The following is a 25,986-nucleotide window of genomic DNA, read 5'->3' on the forward strand; positions in this document are numbered from 1 at the left end:
AATTAAATGATTAACTTGCCCAGGGTCACACAACTAGAAAGTGACCATGGCCAGATTTGAACATACATCATCTTTTTTTAAAAAATATTATTTTATTTTCCAAATATATATAAAGATAATTTTCAACATTCTTTTTTTTAAAAAAACTGTGTTCTAGATTTTTCTTTCTCCTTGCTTTCTTTCTCCTCCCTTTCTCTCTTCCCAAGACACAATCTAATACAGATTAAATATGTGCAATCCTTTTAAACATATTTCCATGTCCTGTTATGCAAGAAAAATCAGACAAAAAGAAAAAAAAACACAAGAAAGAAAACAAACAAAAACAAAAAGGTGAAAACACTGTGCTTTTATATCCATATTCAGTCTCCATATTTCTCTCTCTGGATATCACTGCCATTTTCCATCCCAAGTCTTTTGGAATTGCCTTGAATCACCACATTATTGAAAAGAATCAAGTTCATCACAGTTGATCATCACATAATTTTGTGAACACATATCATCTTGACTCTGTCTACCACCTTTATGAATGTAGGCTGGCACCTTTTCTGCAACTTACAGACCATTATCTAGAGCTCTTAGAAAAGAAATTATTTGCACAAGGTCATATAACTAATACATGTCATAGTTGGTACTTGAATTCAGGTCTTTCTGGTTCCAAGGTCAGTTTTTTATCTACCATGTCATAGCTGTCTCTCATTTTCTAATATTAAAGTTGTGTTATTCATGTAAAACATTTGAAGATTCAAGACATTTGAGAAAAGACTTTTAGCTTTTTGAAAAATCAGATGACTAAGATAACCTATTTTTGCCATTATATTTTAAAATTGGTAATTTGGAAATTACTTTCATTTTAAAGATAGTTGCTTAGCATGCCAATCCCTTTTTTTTCTTCCTTCAGGTCATTGCATCTTAGTGAGAATAGCAACTGAAACTTCACTCTAGCTGATCCACAAGAATTCTGCTGAACTAAATTTTCATCCCAATATTTCATCATAGCAGAAAATACTCCAGCTCCCTAAGAACACTGCAGATTCATACAGCTTTGTGATGGAATTACTTTTAATGAACAGGACTGTCTTATTGTGTGATCCCAGAGACATTGCCATCTAATGCCTATAGATTACTGTGTAGAAGGCTCCAAGGAGAAAGAGACACCAGTAAATTTTCAGAGTCCCTGGAAAAATGGAAGCAACAAAGATTTAAAAAGCACAGCTTTGGACACACTCCATGTGTGTACACAGCTTTCAAGTGAACTAGCACTTAAGACCGTGTGTAGCAAAATGGACTCTGGGGACACGGCTATAGGGCAAAAAGTTACCTCAAGGTCTGGAGAAATTGCTAAAGTACCAAGTAGATGGAGACAAGAACAATCAGCTGTTATTAAGATGAGCACTTTTGGCAATCAAGAAGGACAGAGGCAACCACAAATAGATCCTGAGCAAATAGGAAACACAGCATCAGCACAACTTTTTGGTTCTGGGAAACTGGCATCATCTACTGAAGCTGTTCATCAGGCTGTAGAGAAGTCATATCCGCCACACCGCCCAAGTCCTTACTCATGCCAACATTCACTTTCTTTTCCTCAACATTCATTGCCACAGGGGTTCATGCACAGTGGTACCAAACAGCACCAGAGCCTGGAAGGCCATCATCCATGGCAGTTTCCTGGCCATATGCAGTCAATTTCCTCTGAGGACTTATTTTCTTTTCCTATCCATGGCCATAGTGGAGGCTTTGCCAGAAAAAAGATTCCCAGCCTGAACCCTGCTTATAGTCAATATGCACAGAAAAGTTTAGAACAATCAGATGATGCTCATAAGAAAGAGCACAAACCCAAAAAGCCTGGCAAGTACATTTGCCCCTATTGTAGCAGGGCTTGTGCCAAACCAAGTGTATTGAAAAAACACATTAGGTCCCACACTGGTGAACGGCCTTACCCTTGTGTACCTTGTGGTTTCTCTTTTAAGACAAAGAGCAATTTATACAAGCACAGGAAATCACATGCCCATGCAATTAAGGCAGGATTAGTCCCTTTCACGGAGTCGGCTGTGTCTAAATTGGATCTAGAGGCCAGTTTTATTGATGTGGAAGCAGAAATACATTCTGATGGTGAACAGAGCACAGATACTGATGAGGAAAGCTCTTTATTTGTGGACCGCCCTGGCAACCTGAGTCCAGGACCGTCAGTTCCATTGGATATTGCTAGTAGGAGTAGCTATCATGGGTCTTTGGAAGAACCCTTAGGATGCCCAATGAAGGTGCCCATTTTGATAATACCCAAAAGTGGGATTCCATTACCTAGTGAAAGCTCCCAGTATGTCGGCTCTGATGCACTGCCGACTCCATCCTTAAGTACTAAAGCAGATGACTCTCATACTGTTAAACAGAAACTTGCACTAAGACTTTCTGAAAAAAAAGGACAAGATTCTGAGCCATCTCTAAATCTCCTGAGCCCTCATAGCAAAGGAAGCACTGACTCTGGTTACTTTTCCCGCTCAGAAAGTGCAGAACAGCAGATAAGCCCCCCAAACACAAATGCCAAGTCTTACGAAGAAATCATCTTTGGAAAATACTGTCGGATTAGTCCAAGAAATGCACTTAGTGTTGCTACATCTGGTCAGGAGCGTACCATGATGGGTAGAAAAAGTATAATGGAACCATTACCTCATGTAAACACAAGGTTAGATATTCAAATGGTTGAAGATCCCACCTCACAGCTAATCCCAAGCAAGGGAGATGTAATGGAATCTAGTCAACCAAGTTCTCTGAAATCCACCAAATTCAACACTGAGCCCCGACAATCCCAAACTATCCCAGGATCTACGAAAAATGAAGGAAAACTTTATCCAACAAGTCACCAAGGTAGTTCCCCAGTTCTCTTAGAAGCACCTGTAGATTCTTCACCACTTATTAGAAGTAACTCTATGCCAACTTCTTCAGCAACTAATTTAAGTATCCCTCCGTCTTTGAGAGGGAGCCACTCATTTGATGAAAGAATGACTGGTTCAGATGATGTGTTTTATCCAGGGACTGTGGGAATAGCCCCACAGCGTATGTTAAGAAGACAAGCTGCATTTGAATTGCCCTCAGTACAGGAGGGGCACATAGACACAGAACATTATGGGAGAATAGGAAAAACTATCAGTGTTGCTTCTAATAGAATGGTTGGTGAAATGGGTCCATCCCTGAAGGAAAAGAAATTGATGGCTGGTGATAGGATTGGTTATGATTACGATGTCTGTCGGAAGTCCTATAGGAAATGGGAAGAATCAGAAGCAACTAAGCAGAGCTTCAGGGATATCTCATATTTAAGTGGCTTAAAACATGGAGGGGAATATTTTATGGATCCATCAGTGCCATCACAGGTAGTACCAACTCTGTTTGGAGTCACATGTGAAACCAGAAAACGTAGGAAAGAAAAGAGTGTGGGAGATGAAGAAGATACCCCAATGATTTGTGGCAGCATCCCAGGCACGCCAGTGAGCATGATGACTTCAGATTATATCTCTGGTCATGATAACCCTTCTCATAGTCACTCTGAGCGTTTTGAATCATGTAGACCCCATCTGCAGTCTGGAACCTCCTCAGAAGAATCAGCCCTATCCACAGATACTGAAAAGATGGCAGACTCAGCAAATAGGAAACCTCCCGGAAATGTGATTTCTGTAATTCAGCACACAAACTCATTGAGCAGACCAAATTCATTTGAAAGGACTGAATCTACAGACCTCGTCACTAGCCAGCAGGATAAAGCCTGTTCACCTTCTGAGACTTGTGAGAGTGAGATTTCAGAAGCCCCTGTTAGCCCAGAATGTGTCCAGCATGGGGATAGCACTGAAATGAGGGGGAAAGCACCCTCTTCCCAACAGCAGCATCAGCAGTCCTATCACATGCAGCCCAGGTTGGTTCGCCAGCACAACATCCAGGTCCCTGAGATTCGGGTTACTGAAGAGCCTGATAAACCAGAGAAAGAGAAAGAGGTACAGAGTAAGGAGCCAGAGAAGCCTGCTGAAGAGTTCCAATGGCCCCAGAGAAGTGAAACTCTTTCACAGCTCCCTGCTGAAAAACTACCACCGAAAAAGAAGCGTTTACGTCTTGCAGATATGGAGCATTCTTCTGGAGAATCTAGCTTTGAATCCACAGGAACAAGCCTCTCTCGTAGCCCCAGCCAAGAAAGCAATTTATCCCATAGTTCCAGCTTTTCAATGTCTTTTGAAAGAGAAGAATCTCTTAAGCTTGTGGCACCTCCCAAACAGGATGAGTTTGGGAAGCAGTCAGAGTTTTTGACTGTTCCAGCTGGTTCACACTCACTTTCTGTCCCTGGACATCACCACCAGAAGGAGATGAGGCGCTGCTCATCAGAGCAAATGCCTTGTCCTCACCCGGCTGAAGTTCCAGAGATCCGGAGTAAGTCTTTTGATTATGGAAATCTGTCTCATGCGGCTATGGCAGGTGTGACCCCTCCCACATTGTCCCCATCAAGGGAGAGGAAGAAATGCTTCCTGGTACGGCAGGCTTCCTTCAGTGGCTTCCCAGAAATCAATCCAACCGAGCCAGGCATGGAACAGGGTATAAAGCAGGAACAGATGGAGCACATGCAGGCTGGTCTCAGATCTGCGTGGCATCATTCATCCTCTGTGCTTCTTCCTATTCTGGCAGAGGACTCTGGGAATCAGCTTGGGGCAGGTTCAACCCACCTAGCACAGCAGCCAGTCATGCATATGGAAAGTCAGGAAACTTTGAGAACTTCCCTAATCCCTCCAGCACCTTACATCTCAAGCAAACACCCACCAGAACAGCCACACTTATTTGCACATCAAGAAAACATCCCATTTCCCCCAATTCACAATGCCTTGTTTCAATTCCAGTATCCTACTGTCTGTATGGTTCACTTACCAACTCAGCAACCTCTCTGGTGGCAGGCATGTACTGAACCTTTGCAGAGGCATTTTCAGCCTCACTTTGCGCTACAGAAAAATTATGGCAAGTCTCCTTTCCAGCCAGAAATCCACACCAGTTATCACTTAGAGCATGCTACTGACCACCTTGGGAAGAAATCTGATGATTATGCACACCCAAAAGAACAATCTTACCTGCACTATTCAGGAATGTCTGGAGAACACTCGAAAAATGCTCTTGCAAAGTTTCAGTCAGACCATAGTATCAAGTCAACTGATATGTCCTCTGAGCAACATCCTCAGGGTGATTTTGATTCAGCAAACTCTGGACCCGTGCAGTCATTACCTGGAACAGTGGTTCCTGTCAGGATTCAGACCCATGTACCATCATATGGCAGTGTCATGTACACCAGCATTTCTCAAATACTCGGGCAGAACAGCCCAGCCATTGTCATTTGCAAAGTGGATGAGACCATGACTCAAAGAACATTAGTCACCAATGCTGCCATGCAGGGAATTGGATTTAACATTGCCCAGATGTTAGGGCAACATGCAGGCTTAGAAAAATATCCTCTTTGGAAAGTACCTCAGACCTTACCACTTGGTTTAGAGTCCTCAATCCCATTGTGTTTGGCTTCCAGCTCTGACACTGCCTCTACTCTTGGTGGTAGCAAACGTATGCTTTCTCCCGCTAGTAGCTTAGAACTCTTCATGGAAACAAAACAGCAGAAAAGGGTCAAAGAAGAGAAAATGTATGGTCAGATTGTTGAAGAGCTGAGTGCTGTGGAGCTAACCAACTCCGATGTCAAAAAGGATTACTCTCGCCCACAGAAGCCTCAGTTAGTTCGACAGGGCTGTGCATCTGAACCAAAAGATGGTTTGCAATCCGGGTCATCCTCTTTATCTTCACTGTCACCTTCCTCCTCTCAAGATTATCCATCTTCCAGTGTGCCATCCAGTGAGCCATTCCCACTTAATAGGGAAAAACTTTCTAGCTTCAGTGCAACACCACCAGGGCAGAAATCCAGTGGCCCTTCTGAAGGCAAAGAATCATCAGATGAATTAGATATTGATGAGACAGCATCTGACATGAGCATGAGCCCACAGAGGTCATCTTTACCATCAGGGGATACTCAGCTTGAAGAGCAAGGGAAGCAGCAGAAATTCCCTGTTGGTATGTTGTTCCAGATGGCGTCTGGTCCAAGTGGGAAAATGGGAAACTCGACTATACTTCTAACAGATGTGGCAGATTTCCAGCAAATTCTTCAGTTCCCCAGTTTGCGCACGACAACTACTGTGAGCTGGTGCTTCTTAAATTATACAAAACCCAGTTATGTGCAACAAGCCACCTTCAAGTCCTCAGTTTATGCTTCATGGTGCATTAGTTCATGTAACCCAAACCCATCAGGATTGAATACCAAGACTACTTTAGCACTTTTGAGGTCCAAGCAAAAAATTACTGCAGAAATTTATACTCTGGCTGCTATGCATAGACCAGGAACTGGCAAACTCACCTCATCAAGTGCTTGGAAACAGTTTGCTCAGGTAAAGAATTTCATTTTAGAAAGTATTAGAAATTGGCTACTGATAAGCAGAATAAGTGGTGAAGCAAGTAATGTCAGAAAAATAACAAGCAGAACAAGCAACAGAGGTCGGAACTATTATGCTCAATGGGATCATTACAGATAAAATAGGCAGTTGCTTATATGGTGTGACCCAGGAAAGATCCCAGTGTTTTAAAATTACTCCCAAACCAATGTGACACAATATCTGAAATTTCACTGTTAGATAGCCATTCTTTTAGGTTCTATTTTTTGCTCATTTTTGGAATCAACACATTAAATTGTTTTTCACTAACACTGAGGTGTTAATAACTTATTAATTACATTTTATTTTGAATGAATGCAAGGGTTTCTGAGAATTTTGCTAAGAGGTTTCAAAGAAAAGATTGTGTCATTTGGGTCATAATCTTAGATTAAAAGGGATTTTAGATGTCAACTAGTCTCATCCCCTCATTTTACATATGTAAAGTAATTTACCTAAGGTCATAGAGGGAGTAAGTGACTGAAGTAGAATTGAAACTCATGACCTCTGACTTCAAAGTTGATGTGCTTTCTATTTTACAACATTTCTACTTTGCTATCATCACAATTTTATATAGATTTTTTAAATCTCAGGAGCAGTAATATCTTCTATACAATTAGCATATAATATCGTTTATAAATAATATTATATATTATGCATTAACTATCTTCAATATTTTCAGTGTCTTCTATGTATTTTATTTATTTATTCTTTTAACAAGAATTTTATTGAGTACTGATATGTCCCAGGTACTCTGCCAGGTACCGGGAATACTAAGACAGAAATGAAAACATTCTTTCCCTCAAGGAGTTTATATTTTATTGGAGGGGAACAATATAGACACAGGAAAATAGATGCATATATATATATATATATATATATATATATATATATATATATATACAGAGAGTTTGAGAAAGAAGGTTCTGAGATGGGGCTGGGTAGGCTTCTTGAAGGAGATGGCATGAAGTAAACTCAGAGGAATTGTGGAATTTCAAAAATTGAGAATGAGAAAGAAACCCATTCCAGGCAGAGAGCACATGCTATGGAAAAAGACTGAAACTAAAGATAGAAGGTCACATATGAGGAATAATAAGTAATTCAGTTTGACTAGATTGTAAAGTACATCAAGGAGAATAATGTGTAGTACTCTTAAAAAGGTGAGTCAGAACCCCATTGTGAGGGACCTTAAAATCTAAACTGAATATTTTATCCTAAAGGCAAGAGAAAAGCAATGGAGCTTCCTGATTAAGGGAAAGCCTTACTTCTCAAAGCTTATGCATTACCTTGCCATTTTACCTTAGAATCAATTAGTTCATCACCTACAATAATATAAATATTATTTTAAAGAGGTTTAAAATGGGAGATAGGTGAATGGGGGGAAAAGAGAGGGAGGAAAAATTGTTTTAACTTGATGAGAATAAAAAATGGTAGTGGGGTTTTGAACTTTTTCTCCTTTTTTATCAAGTGCCTTTAAAAAAATCATAATGGTATTCATAAAATAAGACCCATGCTCAAATATTATTAAAGAAATTATAAAACTTTAAAAAACTATACATCCTTTATCCCTTCCCCCTATTTTGCTTTGTACAATTCAGGATTTTTATTATTGGGAAGGTTGTATGACTATTTCTTTTGAATATATTGAAATTCCCTTCTGATTTTCTCCCTATTGCCTTTCACTTAAGTGACTTTTCAGTGTAAATATGACTTGCCAATTTTCAAAATTAGAGTAGACTTTCCTCTAAAGTGTCCCTTTGATGCTTCTTCATAGTATTGAGGTGAGTAGTGTCTAAACTCTGGAAGGTCTTATCAAACTTGAAGAACTTCAGGTGTAGGAGTGATGACATATTTTTGTTGGACACCCTATATTACTTAAATTCAAAGAAGCTTATCTCTAGGAATGACCAGAAAGGATAATGAATTTTTTGACTGCAAAAGTTCTCTTAAAACCACCTACATAATAATGGAAGGGTTGCCATCTTCTCTGGTTGAAAAGAGTACCCACTCTGCTGAAATCACAGTGCTTTTTGTATTAAACTATAGAAGACTTGAAAGGTTAGATTTATCTTCTGAAGACCTATCATTGGAACAACTGATGTTGCTTGAACTGTTAACAACTCTGTTTTTTTCTAAATCAAATCCTGTATGCATCCCTTAAAAATTTTTCCAAAATGTTAATAACTGAGAACATGTTTTTTACTTACTTCTTTGCACAAATGCATTAACTGATTCTTTGTTTCTGTCCCACAGATGAAACCTGAAGCGTCATTTTTATTTGGTAGCAAATTTGAAAGGAAACTAGTAGGAAGTATCCTAAAAGAAAGAGGCAAAGGAGATCTTCATGGGGATAAAGATATTGTGTCCAAACAAACTGAGCCAATCCGAATTAAAATCTTTGAAGGAGGGTAAGGAAACATAAATGGAAATGTAAAATCAGTTCAATTGTATTTCAAGTTAAATGCCCCTACCTGGGCAAGACATTGAGAGAAATGGAGTTCCTATGTACTTGCCTGGTATGTTATTTTTCAATGCACAGCTCAATAGTGTTGCTGGCTTTTGAGAAAGATAATGAAGTCAATGCCCTTGTGTTAAGGTCTGCTGTGCTATTAATGCAAATGTGCTTGTTATATATGTTATAAGCATCCTTCCTAATTTACCAGAGCCCTCCTTTAAGTAGTGAAATTGATGGGCTTTTGATGACCTCTAGCTTTGTTCTTTCTTTAACATTCTTCTCATGCACATATTTTTATTTTCAATTGAAATATTTTGTACTACTTAAAATGCTTAAATCATGCACATTTATTTTTAGGCAATAAAATAGTCATATATTTGAAAATGTTGATTTTTGAAGTGCAGACATTTCTTATAATAATAAGAATCATATTAGCTATATGATATCCCTAAGGGACATTACATAGATAAATATATATGGGTAATTACATTACACATTTTAATGTCTTACCAATCATATCTTATAAAGGTAAAAGTAGACCATTAAGCACAATCAAACTTTAAAACATTAACAATTATTGGGATTTCAGTTACACTGAAACTAGCCTTAGAAATTTGCAATAGATATGTTTCATATTATGTTTTCCTTGAGTTCATTCTAATTATATTTAAATAACTAGAATTGTGTTTTTGTATAAATCTATAAAATGTTAGTTGTTCAGATATCTGAGTTGATTGTTTCTTTCATAGTTTTTAGCACCTAGTAGGGCAATTGCATAGAGAGAGGTCAAGAAGCTTTTGTTTTTATGCTAGGATTTCCACTTCACTATCTTTGTGTACCTAGCATTTCTCTCAATAAAACAAGTGTTTTTTGTATTCTCCATGAAGATTTTATCATTTGAATCTCTTTCAAACTCTCATCTTCTAGTACAAAGGAGAGAAATGTAGCTTTTATCTTTCTCCAGAGACTGAGGGTCACTGTTCCTGAATCAACACTCCCACATTCAACAGTCTTCTTCATAGCAGGGCATTTGCACTTCTAGTGTAGAGAGACCTTCCAGTAGAGTTGCTGTATGCTTTGGGGAACCACATCTCTACTAAGGAAGGAAGCAAGTGAAAAAGCGTATGTGCATACTTTATCACTGTGTTTTGATCATCTGAAAGGATTGTGCTAATGTTTCATTTTCTCCTCCCTTTCATTAGTCTATATAATGGGTCATATTTTTATTAATTACTTAACTAAGGACTTAACCTAAACATGATAATAGATGGGTTATATTTCAATAAATATGAATCTCCTTTGAAAAGTAGGTTTGAGAGGGGATGTCTTTTGTTATATTATTAGTATTAGAAATTATTATAGTATTAGAAAGGAGAGAAGAGGAGAAATTATTTATTCTTGATATCGTCCAATTTCTTATGTTGACTTTATTAGGTCTGACTTTGCCAATTTCTTACATTGACATTGTTCATAATATTTTTATATTTATTTCCCTTAATTAGTTAATTCTTTTATAAAATTCAAGCTATTGATTTTGTTCCCAGCTTTTCATTTGTACAAGTTAATTCTTATATATTGTTAAGGATTATCTAATTTTTTCACTATATTCAAAAGGAAATTTGCTTGATTTATATGTATTTGTATTCCATTTTCTATAGGACTAAATTGGGCTTGAAAGACTTCTCCCTGAAGAAAATTAACTTTTTCTAGCACAATTTCCTTGGCTCTTAATCCCTCAGTGCACTTCACTAACTTAGTGATAATATTTTATGAGACTAAAGAATCTAGCTGTCCCAGTCATTTAATGGCAACACATTATATCAGAAAAGGAGTTCAGATTATCTTGATATCTAGGGACAAGAGCAGTTTGGACTTTTAAAGGAGCTGGGGAGCATCCAAGAAAGCTCAGCTGCATAGCTAGTTGATCATTCCTTTGTCTATATTTTGATAAAAATCTTGCCTATTAATCAATCAACAAGCATTAATTAATCACACTTATATGACAGGCACCATGCTAGGGTCCTGAACTTGGCAAAAGGCTTTACAATTTAATGTCTGTTTGGTAACTGATGTAAGTAACTTCTGCAATATGAGTGGTTTAGGGCCATGTATGAATTTCACCTGAAAATCCTAGGATTTTAGGAACTATTGAGATTGAAATTCCTTTTGTTCAAATTGATAAGTTTCTCTAAAGCAGAAAGGAGAGTGGGTGGTGGGAGGGGATGTGGTAGTTCTTTTCTTCTGGGCAGAGTTCTTAATCTTTTTGTAAGCATCATATATCTCTTAGCATTCTTATGATGAAGTTTATATGCCCCTTTCAGAATAATTTTTTAAAAAATAATTGAAGGAACTGTTAAATTTTAGTTAGTGGGTGATGAAAATGAAGTACTTTTCCCATGTATATTCATAGACTCCCTGAAATCTGTACCTGAATACCCAAAAGAAATCCAGGTTAAGAATCTCTGTTTCAACTTGAAAATAAAAATCTTGAATATGCAAAATTTGTAATTCTAGTACCTTTCACAAAACATAATCATGGATGAAAATGTTGGGGATTTTGTATGGTATCTTCCTCTCTGATACCAAAAATATGCCTCCATAGTATATCTAGAATTATCAGCCAGATAATATTGGGCCCAGGGTTTTTTCTTGGATTCTAGTCCAGAGTTTGGCATTTGGTAAATGTTTTAATAAATGCTTGTTGATTCAGAGATAAGGATTAAAAGTGACTAACAAGTGTAATAATTCAGTGAATGACTACTATGCATTTTGACATTTCATGTTTGTTTCCTTCTGGGTCAAAAGTAGGGGTTAGGCCCTCAAAACTCTTAGAAATGGATGGAAATTTGTTGTGAGGGGAAATGATGCCCTGTTTCCTGACCAGATTTCATCATGTAATAGTTTTGTGAGAAAGTCTTTTGAATTTTAGGAGACTCTTTCCTAAGGATTTATATTCTATCAGGGAAGAGTTGATCAAATCTGCAGACAACAGTTGGTGAGCTGAGCAAGCTCAGTCAATTTAAGCTGGCAGTTTGCTAAGAGTTACTGTGTTGCCAGGGTTTCAAAAATAGAGTTAAGAGTTGAAATGAAGAATTCTATTATCGGTTCTACTTCTTTTTAGCAAATTTACTGATGTATCTTTGTGTTTGTGTGTGTGTGTGTGTGTGTGTGTGTGCGCGCATGCGTGTGTGTGAAGTGAAGTATATACATACTTCAGAAAATGTCATTGCATTAGAAAAGGATATATGGTGATTCAAATGTGTTTGCATATTTTATTTGTTATCTGTTGTCTTAAGGCAGTCCTGGCAACCAAAAACAATAATGCATAAATTCCCAACCTTTCACTTCAGTGAACTCATTTAAAAATCCGTACTTTCCACATCCATATTCATTTATATATTCATAGTCAGAATAACTTTTATTGTGATATTTAAGCCAATTTACTTCTGAGATATGACAAGCCTATCAAGGAAGTAGTTTTCAATAAGGTAGCATTCCATTCCAATGCTATAGCCAGATTTTGGTTATTTCATCTCTTTGTTCTCCAAATTTCTAATTTCACATCATTCATATTACTAATAAGAATATATGTGAGTGATTGTTGCTAAAAAAAAAAAAGCTTTGGGAAAATTTATAATGTTGCATTTAATTGTTTTATAATATGCTTCAAAATATGTTCAAAAATATCTTGTGCTTTCTCTTTCTGACAGATATAAGTCAAATGAGGAGTATGTCTATGTTAGGGGACGTGGACGAGGAAAGTACATTTGTGAAGAATGTGGGATTCGCTGTAAGAAGCCCAGCATGCTCAAAAAACATATCCGCACACATACTGATGTACGGCCTTATGTATGCAAGTTATGTAACTTTGCCTTCAAAACAAAAGGTACATGTTGTTTTTTGGAGGAAAAAATGGCTTTGACTCTGGCTGCTTAAAGTTCTGATCTCTCTTTCATTTCCATATTCCATCAGTTATGAGGTAGTTTCATTTATGACGGTATGACTCCATCAAATGTCTTCTCTCCCTCAACTAAGTGATCAAAGGATGCATGTGAGACTATGAGACTCCATGAATCACTTGATTAAAAGCCATAGGTTCAGGCCAGCTATCTGCTAAGGAAGTGGCATGAAAACTGCCTGGGCAAATATGACTTCATGTTAGAAATGTTATGTGGTTTGGGTTGTAATTGCAGCAAATATTGAAATGATATGGGGAGACAACATATGCGGTGGCATAGAAGTAAAGCTGCAATTGAAACAGAAAAGCATGTGCTCATGGTCTTTACAGTGGGTCAGTTTCAAGCTTATAAATAATGTACAGATCCATAGACTCCCAGGTGGGCTCCTCCATCCAGAGTTGCATTAATTATGCATAGAGATTTGATAGCTTGTATTCACATGTATTTATTAGCAGAGAGAAAATCTTCCATTTACTACTCTGAAAGCATAGCTAATGTTATCTCTTAAAATGAGGATTTGCCTTATAAATATACTTTTTTAAATTAAAAAAAAATGTGTATTCATTAAGACAATTACAGAAAACATTTCACAGAGGAAGCATAGCTGAGTCTATTTCTGCTATTTTTTTTTTTTTTTTTTACATCAGGAGAACTTTTCTCACTCCAAAATTCTGAACATATAGATGGTAGTGACTGAGACAGTGGTTTTGACTTCATTATAAATGTACTTTGCATTAGCTCTAATGGATCTGACCACTCACTCCCATAATTTTCAATGGGTTGATTTTAAAATCTGCATACCGGAACAATCTGTACCACTGCTTATCAAGAAGTCAGACAACACACAAGTTGGTAGAGGAACATGTTAATATATTCCCATCGCCAAAGTTCTAGATTTATAGCCAAAAATTGTGACTTATTTTCCAGGCTTTTCTGATACAAGACTATTATTCACCCTAGCTCCTCAAGTAATTTCATTTAAAAATCCTTATTTCTGAATCACATGCCCAAATCTCCTTCCAGATATTTCTCTTGTCTCTCTCTGTTCGTCTTTCTCTTTCTCTCACCACCCCCACACACAGTTCCTGTCCTGTCCTGTGCTATCCTGTCCTGTCCTTTTCTTTTTTTCCCTACTCCCCTTCATTCCTCCATCTTCCCTCCCTCTCCCTCTGCCTTCTGCTCTCCCTTTTCCTCCCTTCCCTTCTCTCTCTTTCTTCTTTTCTGTTTTTCTTTCCCTCTCGCTTCCTTCCTTTTTTCCTTCTTTCTTTCATTTGTTCTTTCCTTTTTCCCTCTTTCCCTTCCTCCTTCCCTTCCCCCTTCCTTCTTTCTTTCCTTCCTTCCTTCCTTCCTTCTTTCTTTCTTTCTTTCTTTCTTTCTTTCTTTCTTTCTTTCTTTCTTTCTTTCTTTCTTTCTTTCTCATTTTCTTCCTTCTTTCTATTTTTCATCTTCTTTTCTTCTTTCTTTTCTTCCTTCCTCCTTTCCTTTCTTCCTTCTTTTCTTCTACCCTCCTTTCTTCTTTCCTCCCTTCCTTTTTTTTTCTTTCTTTCTTTGTATTTTAGATAGACATATAAATATCTCTTAAAGCAGAACTGACAATTCCAACCTTCTCATTAGTTTAGCTAGGGCCTCCTGTTAAAGCAATCTACTTTCCTAGGTTAGCCTATCTATATCTTTTTTTTTTTTTTTTTTTTTTTTTTTTTGCACTACTAAAAACACTTGAAACTGCACCAGACCTCACGGAAACTTCCCTTTTATGTTAGAAACTCATTACCTCCCAAGGTGGATCATTCAATTTTCATTTGCTTGCCATAAATTCTACATGTCTTAAAAATCTGAATTTGTTTCTGAGATAGTAAAAAATATTTGCTTTTTTTACATACATCCCTCCTTTTACTCTCATAGTAAAACATAATTTAGTGTTGTTAGATTCTCAGGGATTAAGACTTGAGACAAGAATAGTTTCTCAATTTGAGGGGATACTAATGTAAATTTATCCCAATTTGGGATTTCCCAAAGGTCCTGACCAATCCATTCCTCATTGGTCTCTATCTTCATCTAGGAAATTTAACAAAACATATGAAATCTAAAGCACACATGAAAAAATGTCTGGAGCTGGGAGTATCAATGACATCAGTGGATGATACAGAAACTGAAGAAGCAGGTAGGTTACGACTTAACTGATCAATCTTTACACAATTCAATTGAGTCATCGATACTTGGGCTTTTATGGTTAAAGGGATAAAATTGGTTTAGGTTAAAACTTAAAAAAATTAATTTTTTTTCACTTTAGTAAACACTAATGATAGAACCTACAACTATTTTTTGAAACTATAGTGAAAAAGCATATGTAGCTAAAATTTATTGGAAAAAAGATACTATAAAAATGTCTTTTTTAGAATTATGGTAAAATAAACTGATAGTAAAAATAGTGCTTTTTTGGGGGAAAAAACATTGAAGAAGATTCTTCTTTATTGTGTCCATTATTAAGAACTCACTCTTAGTTGAACACACCCACCACTGAGAAGTGAAATTACTGAAATTTATTTTGGTCATATACTTATGACACAATCCTCTTCTAAATCTGTGTCCTCTGAGATAGGATGGTATCTCCCCCAATCCTCAGCATCATCCTGTAAGAGATTAATCAACAATACTGAATGTTTTGTATATGTAAGACAGTGTTCATTGGATTCTGGGGAAAACGTGATAATCCCTACCTTCACAAGGGACTTTCTATCCATAAGGATATAGGTGATTCATATAAAAAGATAATAATACATTATAGCATATGCTAAGTACTATGTGTAGTTGTTAGGATTGGTCTAGGAGCCAAGTGCCATGAGTCATCCCAGGAAATAGTCTACCTTGTAAGCAATGACCAATACTTGTTAGAGGTTATAGGTTAGTAGGATTCTGAAACAAGTTTTGATTATGATTGTTATTTGTATCTCATTCTCCACTATCTTTATCATTATTTCAGAAAATATTGAAGATTTGCACAAGGGGACAGAGAAGAGTAGCATGTCAGGTATTTCAACTGATCATCAATTTTCTGATGCTGAAGAATCAGATGGTGAGGATGGAGATGATAATGATGATGAGGATGAAGATGACGATGAATTTGATGACCAAGGAGATTTGACACCAAAAACAAGATCAAGAAGCACTAGTCCACAACCACCCAGATTCTCTTCATTGCCTGTAAATGTTGGAGCCCACAGGGCTCCTACTGATGTTTCAATGGGGCATTCTTCATTGATCAGTTACTTAGTTACTTTACCTAGTATTCAAGTCACCCAGCTTATGACACCAAGTGACTCATGTGAAGATACACAGATGACACAGTATCAGAGATTGTTCCAGAGCAAAAGTACTGATTCAGAGCCAGACAAAGACAGGCTAGATATACCCAGTTGTATGGATGAAGAGTACATGCTTTCTTCAGAACCTAGCTCCTCTCCTAGGGACTTTTCTCCCTCAAGCCGACAGTCTTCACCTGGATATGATTCTTCACCCTGTCGAGATAATTCACCAAATAGGTATTTAATGCCCAAAGGGGATTTATCACCCAGAAGACATTTGTCACCAAGGAGAGATCTTTCACCCATGAGACATCTTTCACCCAGAAAAGAAGCTGCATTGAGGAGAGAGATATCATCAAGAGATGTTTCACCCAGGCGCCATCTGTCACCAAGGAGGCCCTTGTCACCTGGGAAAGATATAGTGGGTAGAAGAGACCTCTCACCCCGAAGAGAGAGAAGATATATGCCCACCATTAGAGCACCATCACCCAGAAGGGCTATATATCATAATTCACCATTGTCCATGGGGCCGTATTTGCAATCCGAGCCAGTTTTGTTGGGACCTACTGTAAGTATGAAATATATATATATATATATATATATATATATATATATATATATATATATATATTAAAGAATTAACACATTGAAATCTCTCTATAATAAACCATTGTAGAGTGGAATTCATGATAGCTTAAGGATGTCTTAGGGAAGATGAATGAAGTTAGGTAAAAAAGGGCACTGAGAAACATTTTAAAATCCATTTAAAAGACACCACATGTTCATATAAATAAATACAAATGACATTCTATTTAAATGCACTATTAAATTGTTATAACAAAGGCTTGAAATGTTATAGCAGGTCTCCAATGTGTTTTTATTTAATAATTTTTGGAGATTTTTCTAACTACTTTTTGAAATTTATTTAGTAGTAATATGAATTAAACTAGGCTTAAAAACATTTTTTTTTTAAACAGGAGCTTTAAAACTATCTGAACTCATATTATGGCATTTATGTAAATCTTATCTAGGTGGAAGATTACATCTCAGCCTCATACTTTGATGTCATGATTTAAAAATCCACTATTTTTATCACAAGTGAATGAATTTTCAAAATAATTGACATCAGAGAAGGGACAAAAATGCACATGTTATTTATGAGGAGTGTGTGTGTGTGTGTGTGTGTGTGTGTACATAAGAACAGGTCATTTGGGAGACCTATATCTGCTTTTTCTTTTTCTTCTTCCTTCTTGTAGTCACTTAATGAAGCTGGTCAGAATGAAGAAATGGAAAAAAAGATTGCTAAAAGTGTCTATAAAGCTAGAAGGAGGTAGTAGAACTAATGAGGAAGCTAAAGATAATAACTAGATAAACTAAGATAAAATCAGAGATAAAAAAATTTAGGGATAAAGCTAGTAGAGCTAGGGGGAAGCTATTATCTGATGATTATCAGGTAACTAGGTGATGAAGTAGATAGAGTGTGTGTGGAGTCAGAAAGACTTATTTTTCTGAATTAAAATTGACCTCAAACATTTCTAGCTATGTGTTTCTGAACAAGTCACTTAGCCCTATTTGCCTCAGTTTCCTCATCTGTAAATTGAGCTGCAGAAAGAAATGGCAAATGACTTCAATATCTTTTCCAAGTACATCCCAAATAGGATCACAAAGAGTGGGACAGAACAATAATAAAAAATAAGTATTATCCATCAGTAAGCTTTTATTAAGTGCCTACTATATGGAAGATACTGTGCAAAGTGCTTAGGAGTAGACATGGAAATAAAACAATCCCTGTCCTGAGGAGCTTGATTGCTATGATTTAAGACAATATGTGGTGATATAAGTAAATTCAAAATATATTCTAAGTAAATACACTAGCAAATCATTTTGCAGAGAGAGGAAGAAAATAAGTATTAAAATAAGCACTATATGCCAAACATTATGCTAAATACTTTATAAACATTTGATTCTCCCACGAACCCTGTAATGTAGATGCTATTACTCTCCCCATTTTATAGTTTAGGAAACTGAGGCAGGCATGTTAGGTGTCTTGGCCAAGGTCACACAGATAATAAGTATCACAAATAATATTTGAACTAAGGTGTTCCTTACTTTCAGCCTAGTGCTTATTACCTAGCTGCCTGTATCATGTCAGCATTTAATGAATACTTATTAATTGACTACAGGCATTGATTCAACAGAAACAAAATAACAATACCAATAAGGATTTATTGGAATGGTATAATACTATAAAACCTATAATAAAAAGAATTCTCTATTTCTACTCACTTTTGACATTGAAAAATATAGCCTGGCTGTTTGATCAATGCTTTTTCCAATAATAATACTGATAAAAATGATGATGATGGCCATCATAATAAAACTGTACACACTTTGTGTAAACAAGAGAGACTAACTACTTTTTGTAGTTTGCTCATTTCAAATGTACCTTTTCCCCCTAGTATCTGTACCCTTTACTGTAACAACCCTCCTGCTTTCTTCTGATGTGAAATAACATGGTCATTAGCATGCAAGGATATACAGTATAGGGAAGCAATTACCTAGCCACTTATTCTTGCACATTACTGTTCCAATGATTGGTTTCTTCAACTCTCTGCCTTTCTCCTCACCATCAGTACAAGTTTCCCCTTTTAGTGAGGAGAACTGAGCTGTGAGCTTAAATAATATTTCTAAACTTGAGAAACAAGTACCTGGTGCATTCATGCCCTTCCCTGCTATGTCCTGACATGAATATAATCTTCCCAGTTAGCCTAATATGCAGTTGTTGCAGAAAAATCCATGACAACCAAGCCATCATTTGTAACTGGTGAATTAGATAGCCCAAGCCAAGAAAAGGAGGTAAATTACCATTGAGTCACTGGCTATGGCATTTTGGCAGCACTAAGTAGGAAGGTGGGAACTTCAGCATTTGATGCTGTGGCAGTGTGAATAGAGAGCTATAAATTCCCAGAAGTGCTTGATACAGTATCTGGTGTCTAAGATGCTTTCCTGGGTACAGTGGAGATTCCTAGAGGTATAATGATGCTGGTGGAAGTGTGTGAGACATAGCTCACCATGAGCATTGTGATAGTTCCTGTTATGACATACACCCCATACATACTTATTGTGGTATTTATGACATGTCAAACCAATTTCAATAAAATGTGATTTTAAAAACTATGCCTTTTGTGCAAGTGCACTGTGATTAGCACAAATAGCAGCAACCCACAGCCATCTTGGGCAAAGGAATGGAGGGGGTGGATAAAGAGAGTTCATCTAATTTTTGGATGAATGCCCAGAAAACTGTCATTGGAAATAGGGTAGTTTTATTAGTCATTGAGTTTGTGCCAAAATCATTTTAAAAAACACTAGCTCACCCATGATTGCAGTATAAAATAATGCAGAATGTAATTGCATTAAAAAGGTTAAAATTTTGAGAAAAATATTCTGATTTTCAGACTTTGCAATCACTCCCTTAAACAGGAACATTTGTCCCTCCCTCCACACCTATGGCTCCTCCAGGGATTAAGGAATAATAGCTTGTGATTGTTTCTTATATTACTTTTTTTTTTTTTTTTTGGCATGGCTCTCCAGAGAAGAAAAAGTGAGGAATTTCTCCATTCTGGAATTGAAAGAAAAAAGAATACTTGCTAAATGTAATAGAATAGAATTTGCAAAAAGAGAAGACATTCTCCTGGGATGTACCTTTTGTAGTTAAATGTCTCCACTACCCTCTCCCCAAGAAATAGATATCAATTACTAAAGAAATGATTAAGGGTACCAGTAATATTAAATGTTGTTTAATATATTTGCGTATCTACAATATGCTGGAGTTTAGAGTATAGATACTATATACGGTACCTTTTCAGTAGAATGTAAGCTTCTGGAGGGAAGAGACTATCTCCTTTTTTCCCCTTTGTATCTTCAGTATCTTAAAACAGAGCCTAGGCTATTAAAAAACACTAAACAAATGTTTATTGATTAGCTAACTGGTGATAACTGGCATAGCCAAAGTTCCTAAGAAAAGTCAGGCTTTTGTTAGAGTTGCCCTGCCTACTTTAGATTTAATTTTAGAGGAATTGAGTCTCTTATAGAACTTTAGTCATCTCCCCCCCCTCCAAATTTTTTTTCTTTTTTCATTTAGATGCTTTCTGTGTAAATAGACAATTTGCAAGAGGTGGGAGTAATATGCTTCAGCCCTCAAAATAGAACAGTCATTTTTTTATGCATTGCAGTAGCATACTAAGAGATATAAAATTTTACTTGGGTTTCATTTGCCCATGGTTTTTACCATGAGCATTATATTTGTACAGGTCAAATTAATTGGAAAGTCTTGTCAAGATTGAACTCAGTGCCACAGTTTAGATGCTAAAGATATCTTGGATGAGAGAATATTATAATAACTTATAGTCATAATGCATATTTGATTGTTATATAGTATGAAACTTATACTTAGTTGGGGAGAGTACCCCTGGTACTATTGGAAAATAGCCTGTCATTGCACATTTGGCACTATGTGTGACATATAGTGTCAGGTCAAAATAGAGTGGCCAATTCTTCCATTAGACTAATAAAAGCATAACTTTTTTTTTAATCTAAGAAGAAATTTTGTCATGGAGTAGAAATATTTTGAAACAGTACATAATAGCACTTTGATGCATATTTTTATAAAAACATGATGCCTGCATTTCATACTAATAGAACTTTTTCCTGGTTATAGAAATACAGTAACAAAGGAAGGCAGAAGAATCTTGAAGTTGGAAAAAAACTAGTTCAAATCTTTGATCTGACATCTATAGGCTGTGACATTGGGGACATCATTAAATTTCTTAGTACTTTAGGGAGCATTTTAAGACTATGAGTTGCAAATCTTCATCAGTGAAAGAAGTTTCTATAATAGAAGTTTTCTACATTGATGAAGCCAGAAGTTCTGTTTAAACTCTACCCTAAAACATAAATTATGACATGAATAAGTATTCTTATCTTTACCTTTTGTAGCATATGTAGCTCAGGTAGTTTTTGAACTATAGTCCAGCAAATTTCATTGTGATTTTATTTATGTATATCAAAAGCTTGCCCTCATCATTCTTTCAATATCCTTCCTTAACACAAACACACACACTTTCACTGAAAGTACTGCTACAACATTTTATTTTTTGCTATAGCATTTTTAAACTTAAAATCACAAACCCCAAGTTCAAATCTTAACTCGGTGGTTTAATGCATGTGTGACAGTGAATGTCACTCAACACTGTGGACCTTTGTTTCCTTAAGGAAATGAAGGAACATAAAAAGGATTTGGATAAGATGTCCCCTAATATCTCTTCTGGCTCCAGATCTTTATGTGTGCATGTTTATATACACCATAAAGACAGGAGCAATACTTGAGAATTCCAGTAATCATTCATGTGTGTCTGCATGTGCATGCCTGTGTGTGTGTCCGAAAAATCACAAAATGAAAAATTCATAACAGTAGTTACCATGAACTATATTAAACATGTAACATGGGAATATGTGAATTTATGTAGCTAAATGTGCATTGTCACCTTTATAGAGTATCAGTGGGATTTTGAATATTAAGCTGACTTTAGAGCAATGGGCCCAGTGGTCTGATCCAGAGATATTTCAACACAGGTTCAATCTAATGGTGTATTAAGATCATCTTTGTTCATCTTAAGTTCAGTAGCATCTCTCTCAGTTTTCAATATTTTTCAAAGATCACATACGGTGGATCAACAATTGTATCCACAAGGTACTATAGTGCCCTTGAATGGAGTTTGCCTAGGTATGATGATTGAAATTCCTTTAAATATTTTTCTATCATCTTTCTTTGTATAACTGGGGTGTCAATTCCCTAGTAGTTATTTTTATTTGCTTTTCAGTCTAATAACTATTTTTCTTGGTCTTGGAAATGTTAGCCAATTTTTTTAAAGAACGAAAATGTTAGTTAAGACTTCAGTTAACATAATTTCACAATTTTAGATTTGGAAGTGTCTGCAGAGATCATTTTTTATAACCCATACCACATTCTATTATAACACTGCATATTAAAGACCTCCAGTGAGGGGAAGTTTTCTACTTCCCAAGGTAGCCCATTCAAATTTTGTTTATTTGCTCTTTTGTACCTTTCTTTGAATGCTTATCTTTCTTTTCTTTTTCAGTGGAATATATACTTTTTTGCATATGTCCCGAGACTCTAAATCTTGAAGGTGTCTTTTATCTGTTACTTTTAACTTCATTTGTTCAAATTTAGACCAGTAAACCTTATCTATATTTTCTCAGAATACTTTAAAATCTGTTCTCCCAAATTCTAGTATATGAATCAGGAGGAATGAAAGATGGATTGAAGGATGAATGGAAGTGCTCAGTTATGTACAAATTCTTTGAACTGGTTACAAAGAGAATAATTTCTCCTAATACAATTTAATGCTCCTGTTGCCATCATGTCTTCGATTTGAGCATTAAAGAAATGAAATTTCAGTTTGATTATTTACTATGTGAACACACTAAATAAGTATTTTTTATCTTTTTAAAGGAAATCAAAGCAAAATTTCATTAATCCTTACTTTCCATAGTATACAGGATTTGCCAGAAACTCTTTGATGGGATCTTAGTAAGCTCCAGCTTATTCAGTAACTCTCTGACTTACTCATTATTTTCATGCTTTGCTATTTAGTCATTAACTAGATATTCTCTTCTGATACCACATGTGCTGAACATTTTTGTGAGTCTCTAGAAGCCACCATATAACCAATATCAAATGGGAAAAAAATTTTTTTTGCTATAACTTTCGATTCAATTAGCAAGTATTTATTGTTCACCTGCTATAATTACATCCCAGACACTATCTTCAGTGCTGGAGACAAAATGAAAGTCTATGCTCTCAAAGACCTGGGATTCTAGTAGTATTTCTTAAAGTCCCGTGTCTGAAAGGGAATGCACTGTACATTTGTCTGCATTCTACTGTAATCATTACTATTCTCCTGTCGACATAGGCTAGTTGCCAAAAGAACTGGAGCTTTTTCCTCTTCTAAATAAACATGCCCTGCCATGGTTCTTTTTTCTTATAGAATTTAAATTCTCCTTCATCAAAATTTCATCCTCAGTCTTTTTTAGATTTACGAGATCCTTGTGATTATAGGTTTGGTGATCTAATGTCACTCCACCCACACTTCCAGTGATTTGTATTCCAATGAATAAAAGTACAGTACACTGTGTGGTGAAAATAGGGGTGATGGGAGGATAAGGTAGCAGAGATAATGAATCATTAACTCTTCATAAATCTGTCTCCTTGTATTGTTTTATGATTTTCATTTTTAAAGTGTTTTCATGTTTGGAAAGGGTATTCATGGTTCAAAGAATACAAAATCTTTTGAATTATAGAAAATGAAGGGTCCCTGAATTGCCCTAGACAATTTTCCTTTTCCATGCATTTGGGTGAATGTAGGTGTTTCCTGATAAGCATCTGGAAAAAATGACTTGATCTTTCTTACTTGAATAAAGATAGGTGATTCTATCACCTATCTTTTTGGAGGATAATTCCCTAAAGTAAGAAATCTCAGTGGTAATTCCTCTTCAGCGAATGTCTCCAAAGATTGAAACTGGGAAACTATAATTTCATTTACTAGTCTCATATTTTCCCCTTTCTCCTTAAAATGAATGTTCTTAAAAATTTTGTTCTTAACCCTCTCTTTTTCTCTCATTCTACATTCTCTCCCTCATCAATCACATTCAAACCCATGATTTTGCTTCTACTTTTGGACTGCTCTAATCTCCATTTCCAGAACCAGTTTATTTTCCACCCAATTCTCCAGATAGCCATAAAACATCTCTATTAGATTTTAAGCTCCTTGTGGACAGATTATTTTTTGTCTCTCTTTGTATTTGCAACACTTACCACAATGCCTGACATATAGTAGGCACTTAATAATAATTTACCAATTGATTGATTGATCTCCACTTGGATATTTTATCTTAAACTTAAGAAGTCCAAAACAGCTTACTATCTTTCCATCAAATAAACTCACTTTGACTTCATTGTTTCTGGAAGAACAGCACTCTTTTCCCAATCTTATTGGAAAAAACAGTCAAGTTGGAGTCAGGAGCCCAGGAGCTGTTATTTAACATCTGTATCATACTAGGCAAGTCATTAATAAAGAGTTGATAAATGAATAGATGTCATGCTTTAAAAATTTGCAGATTACACAAATGAAAAGAAGGAGAACTATATCTTGGGTTTCAGAATAAAAGTAAAAAAGATTTCACTATATTAAAATGCAAGTTGAATCTTTAATAGGAATGAAGTTAAAGTCTTATAATTTGGATTAAAAAAAAATCAACTTATGGCAGCTAGTTGACACAGTAGTTAGAGCATTGGCCCTGGAGTCAGGAGGACTGAGTTTAAATGCAGCCACAGACACTTAATAGTTATTAGTTGTGTGACCTTGGCAAGTCACTTAATCCCAATTACTTTGCCAAAAAAAAAAAAAAAAAAAAGAAAAGAAAAATCAACTTTTGAAATATATGATAATAATAATAACTAGCATTTATATATCTTTTTAAGATTTGTGATAAGCTTTACAAATATTAACTCATTTTATCTATATGACAACTCTGGGAGGTACGTGCTATTTTAAATTCTGTTTCATAAAGAAACTGAGGCAAAAAAGGGCTTAAGTCACTTGACAAGAGTTACACAATTAATAAGTGCCTGAGGAAGCATTTGAACTCAGGTTTTCCTGACTGCATGTCTAGCATTTTATCTATTGTACTGCCTAAGGATTAGGGGATGTTTTTTAAACTCCAAGATAAACATTAGGCAGCATTAAAAGAGCCCATGGGTACGAAAGTTACGATCTAACTGTACTTTGTTTTTTGGTAATTTTTCAGGCACACCTGACTCTTTGTGACCCTATTTAGGGTTTGTTTGGCAAAGATACTGAAACTGTTTGCCATTTTCTTTTCTAGCTCACTTACCAGATTTGAGGAAACTGAGGCAAACAGGGTTAAGTGACTTCCCCAGAGTCACACAGCTAGTAATAGTCTGAGACTAGATTTGAACTCAGGAAGATGAGGTTTTCCTGATTCCAGGCTTGGTATTCTCTTGCAGCACCTAACTACCCCCTACTGTACTTTGTCCTTAACAAATTACACTTGGATTATTGTGCTCATTTCTGGAATGCCATGATTTAGGGAAGGACACTGAGAAGCTAGAGATTATCTAGCAGAAGGAAAGCAATTAAAGTGAAAAAAGGCATCAAGATTATTCTGTATCCAATCCATTCAAGCAAGCACTTAATAAGTATCTGTTTTGTGTCAGGTACCAGAAGTGAGATACAAAGACACAACCCCCCCCCAAAAAAAAAAAAACAAAAAACCTAACACAACAACAACAGATTGTCAAAGCTTACATTTCAATGTGGAGCTGAGCATATTCACTTTGAAGAAGAGAAGACTTGGGGATGGTCAATTATTGTATTTAAGTATGTGAAATGATATCACAGGGAAACATTTAGTCTTAATTTGCTTGGACTCAGAGGGCAGAACTAGAAGTGATAATTGGAAGTTATAAAGAGGCAGATATAGGTTAGATAAAAGGAAAAAACAAACAAACAAACTTGTAACACTCAGCACTAAAACAAAATGGAATGGGCTACTTTTGGAAATAATGGGATCCTCTTCACTTTTGTTCATTTGTGTCCACATCTTCATGAACTCATCTGTGGTTTCTTTGGCAAAGATACTAGAGTGATTTGCCTTCCTTCTCCAGTGCATTTTAGAGATGAGGAAAC

At 36.1% G+C, this 25,986-nt stretch overlaps 1 protein-coding gene across 1 annotated transcript in view; it reads left to right on the forward strand.

Annotated features, from left to right (window-relative positions):
• Positions 1 to 25,986, forward strand: part of HIVEP2 (HIVEP zinc finger 2) — a 201,635-nt gene that overhangs the window by 171,521 nt on the left and 4,128 nt on the right. The window contains exons 5-9 of the mRNA XM_003769514.4: positions 899 to 6,443; positions 8,736 to 8,890; positions 12,648 to 12,823; positions 14,956 to 15,057; positions 15,877 to 16,766. Coding sequence (XP_003769562.3) covers positions 1,110 to 6,443; positions 8,736 to 8,890; positions 12,648 to 12,823; positions 14,956 to 15,057; positions 15,877 to 16,766 — 6,657 coding nt within the window. The 5' untranslated portion in view covers positions 899 to 1,109. The remainder of the gene's footprint in view (positions 1 to 898; positions 6,444 to 8,735; positions 8,891 to 12,647; positions 12,824 to 14,955; positions 15,058 to 15,876; positions 16,767 to 25,986) is intronic.

Source organism: Sarcophilus harrisii, chromosome 4 (genome assembly GCF_902635505.1).
Source record: "Sarcophilus harrisii chromosome 4, mSarHar1.11, whole genome shotgun sequence".
NCBI lineage: Eukaryota > Metazoa > Chordata > Mammalia > Dasyuromorphia > Dasyuridae > Sarcophilus > Sarcophilus harrisii.